Source organism: Phacochoerus africanus, chromosome 2 (genome assembly GCF_016906955.1).
Source record: "Phacochoerus africanus isolate WHEZ1 chromosome 2, ROS_Pafr_v1, whole genome shotgun sequence".
In the NCBI taxonomy this organism is placed as follows: domain Eukaryota; kingdom Metazoa; phylum Chordata; class Mammalia; order Artiodactyla; family Suidae; genus Phacochoerus; species Phacochoerus africanus.
In genome coordinates, this window is record NC_062545.1 from 27408873 (window position 1) to 27426159 (window position 17287).

Genomic DNA, 17287 nt, shown 5'->3' on the forward strand with positions numbered 1-17287 from the left:
AGACATCTGATACTCATTCTCTCCAGCATTCCTTTTACACAGATGCATTACTCCTTAATGGCCAGTATTTCAATTATAACATATTCTGTCTCATGTCTTATACACAAACACACGTGGTATTCAGGCTTCTGACGGTAGAGAACTTTATCCAGCAGCAGTAGAATAATATTTCCAAACTCTAATAACACTTTTCTGATTTATTAGCTTCTTATCCTTTTGTCCTTGCTTTGTGCTTAGAAGATTCAGAGTGTTTTCTTTTTTTAATTTTGAGTCAAAGTGCTTATCTGAAGCAAGAGTATTTGATTCTATTGCTCTTTTATAACCCGCTCATAATTTAAGCTCTAAGAGCTTTGGCAAGCAGCCTCTCAAGCCCACTTGCCTTTCTTTTCTGCTTAGGCAATGGCTTGGCTAAAAGGATTATTTTTGTGGACCTGCTGTGGGATCTTGGTAACATTTTAGAAGCAAGACTATGTTTATTTTCCCTCTTCCTGACGAGTCTTCCAGTGATTGTTCCATGAAGGAGAACTTGCGAGCAAAGGAGAATTTAATGTACTTGATTTAAAAATCAAATCTCAATCTTTGGAAGTTTTTCTCACACTTTAAATGGAAGTCAGATCCCATTTCTGCTTCATTACCTGAAATGCAAGGGCCTCAAAGAATAACATGTCCATAAACGATTAAGTCTGGCCAAAAGGCCACTTGGCACTTCTTGTCTGTTTGCTATGAGGCAGTAACTTGCCTGCAGGGTGACCTGAGGCAAAGGGTTGGTGTGCCAGCCTGTCAAGGCCACTCAGGAGGGTGCCCAGCCTCCTAGTGATAATGACATGGCCTCTTGAGAAGGAGCCCCTGGGCTAGGGTCCCAGACACATCACAGTCCAGCCATGCGACTTCTCCAAGCCTTACCTGAATCCTCATCTATAAAATGGAGACAAGATCCCCCTCTTCTGTGGGCAGTTGTGCATGCATGACCATTCACTCCTTGGCACCTGCAAGTGGTGGATAAATGTTTGCCCTCATTTGTTTAGTCTGAAGGATAAATGAAGTGATGCATTGCTCTCCATATTGCTGACATGGAACAAATAATCTGGGCTCCTATGCTCCCTAGAACAGTGATAAATACAGTTTTCTATCCGTTGCATTCTAGTTTTCAGCCCTCTGCTCGTTTCTTCTCTGGTTGTTCTCTTAGAGATCTCTCCCATTTCCTCAGATTCAGCCATGCCAAATAATTCCCAGATCTGTATTTGGCCTGAAACTCTTTTCCATTCCAATCACATACTGTCCAGCTCGGTTTTGGACATCATCCCTTCAGGTGTCCCTTTCCCCTTCAATCCCAACCTTTCAAAAGTGTGCACATCACCCCCGCCCACACCCCCACCCACTCCAAATCAAATCTCAACCTCTTGAAGTTCTTCTCATATTTTAATTGGAAGTCAGGCTCTGGTTATGATTCACTACCAGATATATAACAAGTGCCCCTGAGTGTAATCTGTTCATAAGTGCTTAAGTCTGGTTCTTTTTTTTTTTTTTTAGGGCCGCCCCTGTGGCATATGGAAGTTCCTAGGCTAGGGGTCCAATTGGAGCTGCAGCTGCCGGCCTACACCACAGCCACAGCAATGCTGGATCCAAGCCTGGTCTGTGGCTTGCACCGAAGCTCACAGCAACGAGGGATCCTTAACCCACTGAGCCACAGCAGGAACTCCTCAAGTCTGGTTCTATTTTCTGAATTTTTGCTTTTTAAGGTCCCACTCTTCTTTAGGGAGCCTCATTTATGATGGTCGAGTCGCCTTTCTTCTTCTTTCTTCTTCCTCTCTTTCAGTACCTGTAGCCAGCTGACTAGTCTTGAGGATTCTTTCTTTTTGACTATGGTGCACATGTCCACTACCACTGCTGCCAATCCGGTCATAGTTTGTAGCTTCCCACCTAATTTCCTTAAATCTCGTTTCTTTCTCTTTCGGTTCATTCTCTTTTCTGCCCAGACTGTCAAAATGCATAGCTTTGTTTACGTTTCCTTTCCTGCTCTGAAGCCTTCTGTGTTTCCCACTGCCCAGCATATAGAGTTTGAAATCCTTAACTTTGCATTCAGTTCCCTTCCCTGAGCCCTAAGCTCCGGTCAGACCTTCTTACTCAGGGGTGTCCAATCCAATTTCTCCTTTATTTTTCCCAGCACTCCTTTGGTTTGCACTAGGGCACCCTCACTTGACGCCATCAGGAACAGATATCAGGGCGTGATGGGTGAGCAGAGAGTGGCAGGGGCTGCAGTTAGAGAGAGAGGCAGGGTTTGGATCGTCAAGCCCTAGTGGGCTACCGTGCCCTGTTTTATCTTCATCCCAGGAGCAAGGGAGAGGGCTTGAAGCAACTGAGGGAAGTCCTCTGATATAGGTTGTTGAAAGACCACTTTGACAGGTGGGTAGATAATAGATTGGCAGGCAAGATGGGAAGCAGGGAGCCCAGCTAAGAGCCAGTGAGGGCAGCTCAGGCTGGGCAGGCTGATGATGTGGTCCGCAGTGCTGGCCGAGAAGATGGAGGGAAATGGACAAACACAAGATATGTTTTAGAGGTAGAACAGACAGGACTTGGGTAGGCTGTGGGAGGTGAAGAAGATGGAAGCATCGGGGATAACGTCAGGGTCTCTAGACTTAGTAACTGGGACACGCCCAAAGCCGCGATGGAGCAGCCTGGAGGGGAGGAGCTTATTCTGGCATCTCTCACAAGTGCCTGTCACGTGGGGCGCCCTTCCACGTTAGTTCGGGTCATCTCCGTGTATTTTTGCGGTGTCACCCTGACTAAAATTCAAGTTGCCAGAGGCTAAAGGCTTTTTTTTTAATTACCCTGTTTTTCCTACTGCGTATATCATGCCTTAGCCATGAGAAATGATGAATAAATATTTAATCGATTGATAGAAACTGTGCCATACTATTTTTTAAATCATCTGTAAGTCCGAATTATTTGAAGTAAGCAGTAAAAGAAATTGGAGGAAATATCTATTTTCTTTCTTTTCTTTTTTTCTTTTTTTCTGTCTTTTGTCTTTTTAGGGCCGCTCCCATGGCATATGGAGGCTCCCAGGCTAGGGGTCTAATCGGAGCTGTAGCCACTGGCCTACACCACAGCCACAGCAATGCCAGATCTGAGCCGCATCTGTGACCTACACCGCAGCTCACGGCAATGCAGGATCCTTAACCCACTGAGCGAGGCCAGGGATAGAACCTGCAACCTTATGGTTCGTAGTCAGATTCGTTTCCACTGCACCTCGACAGGAACTCCCGAGATTTCCATTTTCATAGGTCCTAAAGAAGAGGCTTTTTGATTTCCCTTCACATTCAGGGTTATTGTTTCAAATGGCTCACCGAAGTAAGGTTTGGGGTTACATTCGTGTGGAATCTGCAGGCCAGCTGATCACCTCCTGTGACTCCTCTTTCCACAGATGTGCACTGGGAACTACACGTTTGTTCCGTACATGATAACTCCGCATAATAAGGTCTACTGCTGTGATAGCAGCTTCATGAAGGGCTTGACAGAGCTCATGCAGCCGAACTTCGAGCTGCTACTCGGACCCATCTGCTTACCTCTTGTGGATCGTTTCATTCAGCTTTTGAAGGTGGCACAAGCAAGTTCCAGGTAAAATTTCATAATGCCATTTGGCAAGGATAATGATGTGCTCATCTACATCATTTATTCGTGCATCTTTTTTTTTTTTTTTTTGGCCAGCCTGTGGTATGTGGAAGTTTCCAGGACCAGGGATTGAACCCTTGCCACTGCAGTGACGATGCCAGATCCTTAACCCACTGCGCCACAAGAGAACTCCTACCTGTGTATCTTATCAGATGTTTCCTACATATAGTACTCAGCCAAGAATCAGGAAAAAATATGTAATACCCTCTAAGTGGATAAAAGAGATGCTGTACAGTCTACCTCCTGCATTTTGTCCACTTTATTCATGGGAGAACAATTTGAAATCAGAAAAAAGACTGCTAACGGTATTATAGTAATGGTAGAGCTAAAAATATATTCCAAATTAGTACAGAAATATTATCTAAATAAATGTCCAAGGACTTTTAGTGTAAGGATAAGAACTCTCTAAAAATTGCTGAAAGCATTATTGAATTTTAGTTAAAAGCAGGCATAATAAATGATGCTGGATTAGAAAATAAAGGTTATATTATGTTCAAATCATAGGCACACGTAATTATTTAGAATAATTTCTACTCCAAACAGCAAAATGAAAAATAAATTTTTAACATTCTAAAAATGGTACATTGCAAGGTCTTGGAAAATTCGTTAGCGTGGAGTGTCTTTACCTTTAATTCTTTCTGAAGCAAGGTAGAGTGTTAAAAGAATAGGAAGCCTGATTTTTCAATAATACCAGATAGATGAGATATTCATTTTATGCATCTTAATGAACTGAAAGGTATGAATTCTGCAGATATCATTCCTTTCCTTATAAAATCATTGCTTTTCGTTGAAATTCTTTATAATATTAACCATTAAAATTGTGTCTTTCTCACCAGCCAGTATTTCCGAGAGTCTATACTCAACGATATCAGGAAAGCTCGTAACTTATACACTGGTAAAGAATTGGCAGCTGAATTGGCAAGAATTCGACAGCGAGTGGATAATATTGAAGTGCTGACAGCAGATATTGTCATAAATCTATTGCTTTCCTACAGAGATATTCAGGTGAGAAGGTGCTTGGAGTCAAGTCTTTGTCATCTAGCATGCTGCAGGAATAAGGGGGTATTACATCCAATTTCAGTTACCTAATAAGTCAGTACATGTCCCTACATGTAATCTTTTATTGGCTCTTCTAAGCTTCCCATCCATAGATTTTATGATAAATGAAATAGACTCACATAAGTCAACCACTAGTGATTATGAAAGACTTGTATGATAAAGGTCTGACTTTTTCCTCCAAAAGAACAAAAACAAAAATTTGCACGCATAGCTAATCCACAGACAGCCTGTTCTATTCTGTTAGCCTCAGGCACACCTGTCAGTCAATAAGTGAAAGCTTTATTTTGGCAAATAGCAGAAATTTTTAGAGCTTTCCAGACCTATCTTTTACTCCTGGAAATCGTGTTTCTTGAAACTAATAGTGCTAGATCTAACTAGCCAGAAGCAAGACATGTGCAATCGATTAGTTATAAAAATAACTTAAAATATATATAATGTGAAACACGAACATGCCCTATTATTTTTTCTGGGATGTCTTAAAAATTTTAAATTATGGTAAGTGGAATGAAATCCCCTCTGAGCTGGGGATTTGCTACTGGATTTTTCAGTAAAATTTAAGTGACTTCTGGTTTGTTATTATTACCACTATTATTTTTTGGTCTTTTTAGGGCTGCACCCACGGCATATGGAAGTTCCAGGCCAAGGGTCAAATTAGAGTTGTAGCTGACCAGCGCCACAGCCACAGCAACGTGGGATCCAAGCCACGCCTGTGACCTACACAGGACAACATCGGATCCTTTAACCCACTGAGCGAGGTCAGGGATCGAACCCGCATCCTCGTGTACACTTGTCGGGTTTTCTACTGTTGAGCCACAACAGGAACTCCAACCTCTGGTTTCTTATTCTAACCTTTCAGGCTTGAGTAAACCTTCAGGTAGACAACAGAGACTCACATGGAGAAATGCGGCACTTAGGATCTCATGAGTAGAGAACTTAGGTTGAAATGAAATTGAGAAATGCGGCACTTAGGATCTCATGACTAGAGAACTTAGGTTGAAATGAAATTGTTTCTGTTACTTATAACAGAAGTTCAGTCAGTTGCTCTATGTCCTTGATATTCTGGAAATTATTTCCCTAAAAGTAATTAATAAGACATGCATACCAAGAATCTGGCTCCATGGAAAAGAAAACCACCCAAAATTTGACAATATAGCCTTAGCATGCTTGATGGTTTATTATTTTTTAGGCCAGATGTAGTAACTCGAATGTTTTATCTATATAATCCAAACCCCTTATTTAAACAAACAGTTTCTTTTTGTTCTAGGTTCTTCAAAGTCTTTCTTTGTGGTTCTAGATTCTTAAAGGATTCCTTGAGTTCTACTTCTCTTTTTAATGCCCGTCTCAGATTCAGGTATCCGGTTGTTCAAAGGCATTTCGTTGTCAGGACTCTCTCCTAATGATTTAATTCTATGTTATTCTCCTCTTGTTTGAAAGGACTACGATTCTATTGTGAAGCTGGTAGAGACTTTAGAAAAGCTGCCAACCTTTGATTTGGCCTCCCATCACCATGTGAAGTTTCATTATGCATTTGCACTGAATAGGTAAGAAGAAAAAGTTCCGTCCACAATGTGCTAGCGTTTTATTTTTTAATGTGCCTATTTTTTCTATGGTATGTTTTTGCTGTAGCCTTGCAACTGCTCCCTATTAGATGTAATATTAATAGTTCTACTTCAACCATATAAAATACAGGTAGCATGTGTTCTTATTTTTTTCTGACTTCTTTTGTCAGTAAAAAAAAAAAAAGCCCCCTCAATGTTTGTATATTTAAATTCTAAAATTTTTTCCTTCGCTGTCAAAGTTTTTATTTGTTATTTCTCTCTTTTTAAGAAAAATTTAAGTTGCGTAGATACGATGTTATCTTTAAATATCCTCAACATCAAATGGTTATTTACAGAAAAATTAACTAGAATAGAATATGGATAGTTATATCTAGGTGAGCGTATTCCTAACTAGAGAATACCTTTGCTGGGATTGCTCTGAACATACCTAATTATAATCAAAACTCTGTGGGCCACACTTTGGGTCATGTGTCCTTGAACCTGCTAGGACCAGGACTGACGCTGCTGCTTCTGGTCCCGCCTCTGCCTTCCGTCCGCATGATGGCTGGCATAGTGCCACTTTGTACCCACAGTCATAGTGGAGGACCATCCCTCCTCTGGCCATAGAGACCCTGAAGCACTGAACTGTCCGAAACTTAGTTGTGCTGTTCTTTTCCATGGCGGAGAATTGAATATGTGTGTAATAACTACAGCTGAAGAGGATGACGAAAAGGAAAAGAGGGAGGACCTCGCATCTCTTGTACGTTCGTCATGAAGGCTTAATTATGTTACTGATGAGGAAACTGAAGAGGTTGAGTGACTTTTTTTCCAGGCCGCCAGTTAGCACATCATAAAACGGAGGCTCACACTCAGATCTGGCTGATGCTGGTGTTTGCCTTCTTCACCACCAGGTTCTCCTGCCTCTGTCTCCAAACAAAAGTCAGTGTGCTCTTCAACTAGGGATTATGTCTTTCCTTTTTTATCGACCCAAACTTTAAGAGTTCATGCTCTACCGATTGAGCTAGCTGGGCGGCTAACCCAAACTTTAGAACTTGCAAACTTTATCAATACATGTATGATGAAAGTATATTTTATCTCCTCATTTATTAAACAACTTTTTCTTTAGGTTTGACAGAGTGAGATGAAACCTCCAGAGATTACCTGTTCCCACGGGTTTTCAAATAAATCCTTTTTGAACGATAAAATGAAAGATGGAATGAAATTGTTTGGAAATGAAAAATGAAAGCCTCTTGTATTTCCCTTTATCTGTATTTTGTTTCTATCTCTCCTAAAATAGAACAGAATAAAATGATAAATGTATTTGTATGAAGCATTATTCTAAATGCAAGGTATTTATTACAAAGTATAAAAAGGAATTTCATGGACCGAAAGGCTTAAAATGGTAGTTGAGAATAGAAATAGTTCTTTTTATATAACAGTTTTATTGAAATATAATGCATACACCATAAATTTTATTTAAACTATAAAATTCAGTGGGCTTTATTAACAGAGTTGTGTGACCATCAACACCATAGACTTTTGAGCACCTTTATCACTCCCAAACCTCTCTCTCCATTAGCAGATCACTCTCCCATTTCCTCCCAAATCCCCAAGACCTAGGCAATCACAAGTCTACTTTCTGTCTCCCCAGATTTGCCTGTTCTGGAAACTGCATACAATGAGATCATAACATATATAGTCTGTCACGACTGGTGTCTTTCACTTAGCGTAGTGTTTTCAAGGTCCAAGAAATAACTTTTAAGATAATTTTTATCTTTAAGAAAAGTCTACACACACTTTCTAATTTTCAAATGAGCTACATAGGGAGTTCCTGTTGTGGCACAATGGAAACAAACCCAACTAGTGTCCATGAGGATGCAGGTTCAATCCCTGGCCTTGATCGTTGGGTCAAGGATCCGGCATTGCCATGAGCTGTAGTATAGGTCACAGATGCAGCTCGGATCCCACATTGCTATGGCTGTGGTGTAGGCTGGTGGCTGTGGCTCCAATTAGACCCCTAGCCTGGGAACTTCCATATGCCACAAGTACAGCCCTAAAAAGCTATAAATAATAAATAAATAAATAAATAAATAAATAAATAAATAAATAAATAAATAAATAAAATGAGCTACATAGAGCAGCTTCCTTAGATAATCCAGTTGAAGTTGCAGGTAGAAGTTAGGTGACTCTTGAGTTAAAGCTGGTTTGTTGGTATTGTCTCTGAATTAGTTTACTCAGTGTTTTTGGAGCAAAAGCTATCGAAACCAGTAGCATCAGGGTTTCGTGCCTGTTTGATTCGTTGACTCTGCCCCATTCAAGGCCACAGACTACATGCCTAATCTCACTCCACCAACTTGAACCTGAATAGAGGCTGCAGGGAAATCGGAAGGATTTGGGATGGATAAGCACAAATCCATCACCCTCAGCAGAAAAGCAACTCAAAAGAAATCCTTGTTAGATGCAGTCGACATGCAATAGAATCAAAAAATTTGCCAAGGACTCGCAAAATCTAATCATTGTTTTTATCCTGCCAAACTTCACTAATGTGAATCAATATATTAAATAGTTTTTAAAAGATCATTGGCCTGAATTGCTTCTGTAATCCATATTGAAACAAGGATATTTCCTTTCTCTACTTTAGGAGAAATCTCCCTGGCGATAGACCAAAAGCTCTTGACATTATGCTTCCCCTGGTGCAAAGCCAAGGGCAAGTTGCTTCAGATATGTATTGCCTTGTTGGTCGAATCTACAAAGATATGTTCTTGGACTCTAATTTCATGGACACTGAAAGTAGAGACCGTGGAGCTTCTTGGTAAGTATACAGGGTAAGATACTTGAAAAATCCGTGACAAATTTATATTTACATGTAAATCACTTACAAATGAGAGTGTTAAGTTATTATAATCCTTTAGATTGTATATCACAAAGTAAATCTTAGAATTTATAGCTTTAGCAAATAACTGATGAAATTCACTTTGTAGGGCAGAGTAAATTTGACTAAATTGGATGAGAAGATATGACCTAAGAAAATAGATTTTAGCAAGTTCCTGTCATGGCTCAGTGGTTAACGAATCCGACTAGGAACCATGAGGTTGCAGGTTCAATCCCTGGCCTCGCTCAGTGGGTTAAGGATCCGGCATTGCCATGAGCTGTGGTGTAGGTCAAAGATATGACTGGGATCCCTTGTTGCTGTGGCTGTGGTGTAGGCTGGCGGCTACAGCTTCAATTAGACCTCTAGCCTGGGAACCTCCATATGCCAAGGGTGTGGCCCTAGAAAAGACAAAAAAGGCAAAAAAAAAAAGGAAGAAGAAGAAGAAAGAAAGAAAATAGATTTTAAAAACCTATGAATATAATGTATAAAAATATAATTGAGGAAATTCATAAAAGTTTAGCAAAAGATATGAAAGAAAACCTGAACAAATGGAAAAATACACCAAGTTTGTGGATGCGAAGCCTTGATTTTTTTTTTTTTTTCTTTTTAAGGCCACACCTGCCACATATGGAAATTCCCAGGCTAGGGGTCGAATCTGAGGTGCATCTGAGGCCTACACCACAGCCACAGCAATGCTGGATCCGAGCCACATCTGTAACTTATGCTGCAGCTTATGGCAACACTGGATCCTTAACCCACTGAGTGAGGTAGGGATGGAACCACATCCTCATGGATACTATTTTGGGTTCTTAACCCACTGAGCCACAGCGAGAACTCCAAGACTTGATGTTTTGAAGGTGCTATTTTCCACAGCAGGGCTTTTCATGTAACTTGACAAATTGATTCTAAAATTTATTTGAAAAAAAATAAAGGGCCAAGAATGTCCAGGCAGTTTTGGAGAACAAGGTAGAAGGACTTGCTCTTTCAGAAAACAAGACATACCATCATGTTGTAATAATTCAAATACTGCAATATGAGTGCAGACATAGAGAAAACACTGGAACTGAAGAGAGAGCCTGGAACAGGTTGAAATATGTATCTGAGGCTACATTTATAACACGGTATGTTTCATGAGCCAAAGTGGAAAGGAGGAACCCTTCCGGAATGGTACTGGGGAAACTTGTTTATCAGCTTTGTCAAATTGAAATAAAAGTGAATCGCTACTTTAACCCGTGCACAAAAAATAAAACCTAAGTGAATTAAAGATCAAAATATTTTTTGAAAGTGCCTTTGGGAAAAAATTTTTAGAATAAAACTACGGACTGAATTTGTGACTTTGGGATAGGAACGTGTTTTTTAAACAAGGCTTAAAAATACCATTAACCATAAAAACTAGAGTATATTAAAATGCATCTCCTCATCAAGGTTTTGGACTTTGGAAATGGCAGAGTGGGTTCTATTGCCCTGATCCTCCTGCCAATGATGCTATGCAGATTAACAAACGTTTCTAAATCTGACCATGTCAGATTTGGCAAGGATATTCTTGTTGGCAAGATATTTGAGAAACAGGATCCTAGTCCCCTGCTGGTTGTTGTAGGAAACTACTTAAAGGTTTTGGTTGGCATTATCAAGAAAAGTTGACAGCTAGCCTTCCCTAGATTGAGCAGATCAACTACCAATTATATACCCTAGAGACATTCTTGAAGGTTCTATTCGTAAAGCTTTCAAAATTAAAAACAATCATAAATTGAACAAAATAAGCAAGTGGCAGAAGGATACATAGAGTATGCTATCAGAAACTATAAAAGCAATCATACGGGAGTTCCCGTTGTGGCTCAGTGGGTTACAGACCCAGTGTTGTCTCTGTGAGGATGCAGGTTCCATCCCTGGCCTTTCTCAGTAGTTTAAGGATCCAGTGTTGCCACAAGCTGTGGTCTAGGTCGCAGATGGGGCTCAGATCTGGTGTTGCCATGACTGCGGCGTGGGCCCAGCTGCAGCTCCAATCAGACCCCTAGCCTGGGAATTTCCATATGCCACAGGTGCGGCCATAAAAAGAAAAAAATAATAAAAATAAAAAATGAAAACAATCATACACATCTAGATTAAATTCCTTCCCAATTCTGGTATAGATGCATGTATGCTCATCAAAAATTCCCAATTCAGTATAATAGTTACCAGGCAAGAAGGAATAGAAAGGGACCATGGAGAGCTTCACATACAGCTGTAAGAATATTTAAAATCTTTTATTTCTTAAACCGAGTGGTGAATATGTGGGTGGGAGGTGTTGCTTATATTACGCTTCTATACTTTTTAGTATTTCTAAAACATTCTCAAAATAGCCCCTAATTTGAAAAAAAAAAAAAATTAAAGAGGGTTCACTGAGTTCAGGTGATCTTCAGTGATAGCCATGACATTTTTTAGGTTGTAAAACAGAAACTCTTAATGTTTCAAAATCTTGTTATCGTCTTAGCCGTTTAATGGGGGACTGAAATTGGGATAATAGGTTATAACCAGGGAGGAAAACTTGGAAACAGTGATTTCCCAGATTTTAATGGATAGCTTTGGTTTAACTTTTAAATTTGTATTGTGAGTTTTTACTACAACCCAGAGTTTTACAGTTTCTTCTAACCAGGTTCTGCTGTCACAAAGGAGGAAGGCAACCTTGAAGCCTTTCTATTACCAAAAGATTTCTTAATTGTAGGAGAATTAGAATCTGATATTTGGGAGCATTGTGCCAGTATAAGTGCTTTGATTTGGTAGTGACAATGAGATGCATGGGTAATTTTTAAAAGCCTGATTTTAAAGCCTGATTCATGGTCAGGGAACTCAAATGGAAAATCTCTCTTAGGAAGTTAATGTGCATCGTGAGCAGGAATAAAATGGAAGTGTTTCCCCATTTGAAAAACCGAACGATTTAGACTACTGAGAGCTTTCAAGGTCACAGGAAGTTCAGTAAAGTACAGAGTTTTTTTCTGGTTGTGTTTTTGTTTTAACTCTCTATACTTCCCAATCCTGGCTCTTGTTCTGTGGTGCCCATTTAGCTGAGGGACATTACCTATCTCTCAAAAGAGCTTTGTGTTCAGAGTCTTCAGGTCAAATTAGAAAATGTCAGTCTTCTATGATTTTTTTAAGCTATTCATTAGTTTTCTAGTAAGAACAGAGAAGGCTGTTAGAACTCAAAGTCTTTTGATGGGAGGAAGCTTAGGGCTTGATCTTGGTGTGTCATTCACTGATTTATTGAGTAATGTAAGAGTGTCACTTCTACTGTAGATTACCTATCTATAACCTGCCATTATTATCATTATAGCCATTTGTCCTGAAGGCCATTATGATTTCTCTCCTAGTTTATTTTTATTTTATTTTATTTTTAATTACTCAGTGAATTCTATTACATTTATAGTTGTACAATGATCATCACAACCCAATTTTATAGCATTTCTATCCCAAACCCCCAGCACATGCCCCACCCCCCAACCTGTCTCATTTGGACACCACAAGTTTTTCAAAGTCTATGAGTCAGGATCTGTTCTGCAAAGAAATTCATTGTGTTCTTTTTTTAAGATTCCACCTGTAAGTGATAGCATATGATGTTGGTGTCTCATTGTCTGACTGACTTCACTTAGCATGAGCATTTCTAGGTCCATCCATGTTGCTGCAAATGCCATCACTTCTTTCCTTTTAATGGCTAAGTAATATTCCATAGTGTATATGTATCTCCTAGTTTAAAATGGTGTTTTTTTATGCCCTCACACTTGTAAAGCCACTTCTATACTGTTTCAGTGCAACTCCCACAGTCCTGCAAACATACTCACTCTTGTTGGTATGTTGGCACCATCCCTAAGCACTCTTTTTGTTGGAGCTAAGTAAAAGCCCATTGTCAGGGTGCTGACACAAGAGGGCCTCACTGAGGTTATTAGGCATCTGACCAGATTTACCCAGGAGTCATGGGTCCCAGAGAGTTATTTCAGCTGACCTTTTTTGAGCCATAATCTTCTGAGCTTTCACCTTTCAAATGCCAAGATGGGTTAAGGACTGAGCGGCAGACGGTCAATCCCTAAAACTTCTTTCTGTGGACACTTTTCATAGCCTGAATTGTTGGCTTGAATGGATGGTCATCTACTTTCCAGTTTAAGGATAAGAGCTTCAACTTAATAGAAAAAGAGCTGCAAGCAGTTGTGATTTCAATGGCACATAGACCTCTTTCTTGAAATTCTCCATTTTAACATCTCTAAGGTGATAGTACAGGGAGAAAATTTATAGTACAGGGAGAAAATGTAACATGCCTCTGAGCATTGAGGGCATTTTTGTACTTCTAGGGAGACCTTCTAATGCAGGTCTGTTTTCTGAGACGTTTACTTGGGATTCAGAATGCAAAAATACAAAATAAGAGAAAGTTTCTGGTTTAGATTTTTTAAGTTTGCAGAATTTGCTATGTAGGACAAACTTTAATTGTTGAATTTTAGGAGTTCCCTAGTGACTCAGTGGGTTAAGGATCCTGCATTGTCACAGCTGTGGCTTGTGTCACTTCAATGGCACAGGTTTGATCCCTGGCCCGGAAACTTCCTCATGTCTTGGATGTCCCCCACCTGCAAAATTGTTGAATTTTTATCTGGGACAGAGGGTGAGTAGTTTGAAAGAACACATCCTGCTGATTTAAGTATAAAATGAGAGTAGTTCTCTAACATTTGATGTTTTTCATTGTCACTTCCTTAGTTGTTTCTGGTCATTGAAGCTCTTGTGAATGGCTAAAATAATGCACTTTTTTTTTTTTCTATGTTTAAGTATCTATAATCCAAGTTAAGTTCTGAAAAATGCCCTTTTGATCTTAGGTAGTCAAACTGGTTTAGTTTTGCGGATTTTTTTTTTTTTCCCTTTTTAGGGCTGCATTTGTAGCATATGGTCATTCCCAACCTAGGAGTCAAAGCAGAACTGCAGCTACCAGCCTACACCATAGTCACAGCAATGCCGGATCCTTAACCCACTGAGCAATGCCAGGGATCAAACCCAGATCCTTATGGATACTAGTCAGGTTCATAACCTGCTGAGCTACAACAGTAACTCCCAAAAGGCTATAGCTTTTTACTGGAGCTCTTCAATATAAAGTGAAGTGTTAGTTGAAGAAAGCAGCAGTGGTACCCATCACAAGCACTGGTTAGAGGATGTTTGGGGCTGCTACAGGATAAAGAAGGGGAGAGAGCAAGCTGGCAGGAGAGCCAGCTTTTGAGATAGGACAGACTGTGACCCAAGAGCCTAGACCTACATCCTAAACAGACAAACAAACAAAACATGGAGGAGTTTCTGAAGTGACAGACTTAACTGGAACCACCCAAGGCAATATTTTGGACCAAGACTTGGAGGACCATGGATAGTTCATTGTCAAAATTATCTCCACAATTTCTTTTTTTAACCTAATCCAAAAGAGAAATAACCACGACGTTGTTATGCTGAAGTCACATGCAGCGTAACTTACTGAGAACGTTTTGACATTTGCAGTGTTTATAATTATCAATCCCTTAAACGTTAGAGTTCCCACAAGGTTTTTATATATGTTATTAACCACTGGAGGCTTATAAGCTCCTTGTAAAGTAGTTAAGACTGACATATTTCTTCCCATTTTACAGCTAAGGCAGTGAAACTCAAAGAACTTAAGTGAATTTCTTGATGTTTTGTGATTAATAAAATTTCAAATCTAATTTTTTCAGATCCAGTGTTGTTTTTACTGTATCCTAGGCTCTCTTTCCTGGAATTTGCAGGAACAGACATTTCTAGGAATATCTGTTTTGTTGAAGAGGCCCGGGCTTTTGGGAGCCTGACATGGAAAAAATGTTCACTCGATACTTGGAAACAGTGTCCTCTTAGGCAAATTACTTAACCTTTAGGAAATTCAGTTTTCTTATTTGAAAAATAAGAGGAATACCTATCTAGATGAGTTAGAAATTCTGCTCTTAGCATCCTAAAAGTAGCTGTATACCTTACTCCAAGGGCTTAACCAATAAGAAAGTGAAACTTCTAGAACATGAAATCAAGAAATAGGGCTGAGTCTGGTGCAGTTGAGTTGGCACTTAAAAATGGCAGCTGGTCTATTGTCTTGTTATTGCTGTGGGTGGCTCTGCCCTCAGTCTGGCCTTCGTAGACTTGCAAGGTGGCTATGGTCATCTCAGCCATCCATCTAACTTAGCTAAGCCAAGGTCTGAGTCAAGAGAGAAGGAAGCCGTCTTTTCTTGTATCTTTTTCTTAGGACTAAGAAAAAAGAAAAGAAAAGAAAAGAAAAGAAAACATTCATGAAAACCTAGCCTACACTTTGTGTACATATCTTTATGCTTCTCGTATTTCATCATCAGCCCAGGATTACACAAATCACTGGCTGGGAGGATGGGATGATTACAGATGGTTTCAACTTATCACTTTAGAAGGAGTAGATGCTCCGTTTGGGGTCTTAAATAAAACAACATATGTTAAAGTCCTAGAGTTTGGTAGGACCCTTAGTTATAGCCTTTGTATATAATATGCGAATATCTTCTGTATGTCTTTATATAACATTATACGAATCCATGTTCAAAATGGATGTTGACTAGATTAATGGATAATGATTAGATTCCATTTTCCTAATATATTCCTGAGTTTCCTTTTTCTTCTTTCTAGATCTAGCTGAACATTTCAGCTAAGGAGGGAAAAGTCAGAGTATGTACAGTTTGTGCATAGGCCTTGCTTGAATTTCACACACCACTGCTGTCTGGGGTCACATGGGACAGGCAGTCAGTGATTACTTGAAATCGTATCTTTGTTAGAGATGACAATATTCTCACTCTTGAGGGGAGACATGAAGTCATTTTCCGAACTTTGGAAAGAAATTAGATGCCTGTACTGTATTAGCATAATCATGTCTCCCCTGTTGTAATGCCAAAAAAGACCCATAGCCAGGAAATTAAAAGCAACAAGATTGTTTTTAGCATTAATATGTTCATTTTTCCATAGTAACTTGGGAAAAAACAGAGAGCTCTGCCTTATCAACTAATTTTCTTTTACGTCAGTGACAGTGCTATTCAAACAGTAATGTGTGCCTAATAACTGTTTAGTTTTTACATTATTAATGGGATTGGCTTTACTTTGGAAGAGTTATGTAACACACCAATCGGCATACAAATAAAGACCAATATCTATTTTCCATTTGCCGGATTAGCCTTTATTTCTTTTTCTTGGCTTTGAGATATCTTTCTCCATGCTATCTCTATTTCTGTGACCTTCCTTAGCCCCCAGAGTTTCATCTCACCGTTATTCCACTGACATCATTTTTTTTTTTTTTAGTCCCTTGTTGTATCTGTGAAATGCATTTCCAATTTTTGGATGATTTTTATCCTTGGAACACAAAACCTAAAGAGTTCTTAGTAACTCAGTGTGACACCCAGCTCATTGGTATCGTGTAGAGACCCCTAAGGGACAGCAGTTCTAGGATGACCTGGAGACTTGGATAAAAAACACAGTGTGCCTATCATTGCTTTGTAAACAAGCACCCTGGTGCATTGGTCTCATGCCTTGACCTTGATTTAATACCGCATTCAACAGAGGGTAAGCTCTGTTGTGGCATGACCAAGTCAAAGTCCAAGAATGGTAATATTTAATATGTCACTGTGGAGGTTTCCTGATTGTGGCTAAAAGGTATTAATCACCTAAGGAGAGAAACTAAGGCTTGCTCTCTGTAATCCAGTTGTCAGAGGGATGAGTGAGAGAACTAGCTCTTTGCCGGGCATGATGACGACAACGAAGGAACACTGGAAAAATGGGTGATTTTGCTTAGCAAACCAAAACAATTGTTTCCAAGCCTGGTTGAATGTCAGAATTGCTTGGGCAGTTTTTCAGCAATGCAGAGTTCTTGCTTAGTGCATCCATTTATTGACTAGCTTAACCATAATTGATAGTATGTACAACTGTTCCTTCTTTTAATGTTTAGACTTTCCCCATATTTTGCTGACACTCAAGTCTTCCTAAATCTTGACTGTTCTTCATATCCTTAAAGATTGCGTTTAAAGCCCTGGCCCTACTTCCCCTTCAGAGCTTTCCCAAATCTGTCTCCTCCCATCTTCCTGGCCTTCTTAGAATATGGCTTTGCATTTTAATTTGAGAGAATTGGCAGTTATTGGAAGGATAAAGT

The 17287-nt window shown here is 39.6% G+C and overlaps 1 protein-coding gene across 1 annotated transcript in view; it reads left to right on the forward strand.

The window, feature by feature from the left end:
* Window positions 1–17287, forward strand: part of MAP3K5 (mitogen-activated protein kinase kinase kinase 5) — a 215670-nt gene that overhangs the window by 85763 nt on the left and 112620 nt on the right. The window contains exons 4-7 of the mRNA XM_047770111.1: window positions 3422–3615; window positions 4506–4674; window positions 6163–6269; window positions 8908–9078. Of these exons, the coding sequence (XP_047626067.1) occupies window positions 3422–3615; window positions 4506–4674; window positions 6163–6269; window positions 8908–9078 (641 nt within the window). The remainder of the gene's footprint in view (window positions 1–3421; window positions 3616–4505; window positions 4675–6162; window positions 6270–8907; window positions 9079–17287) is intronic.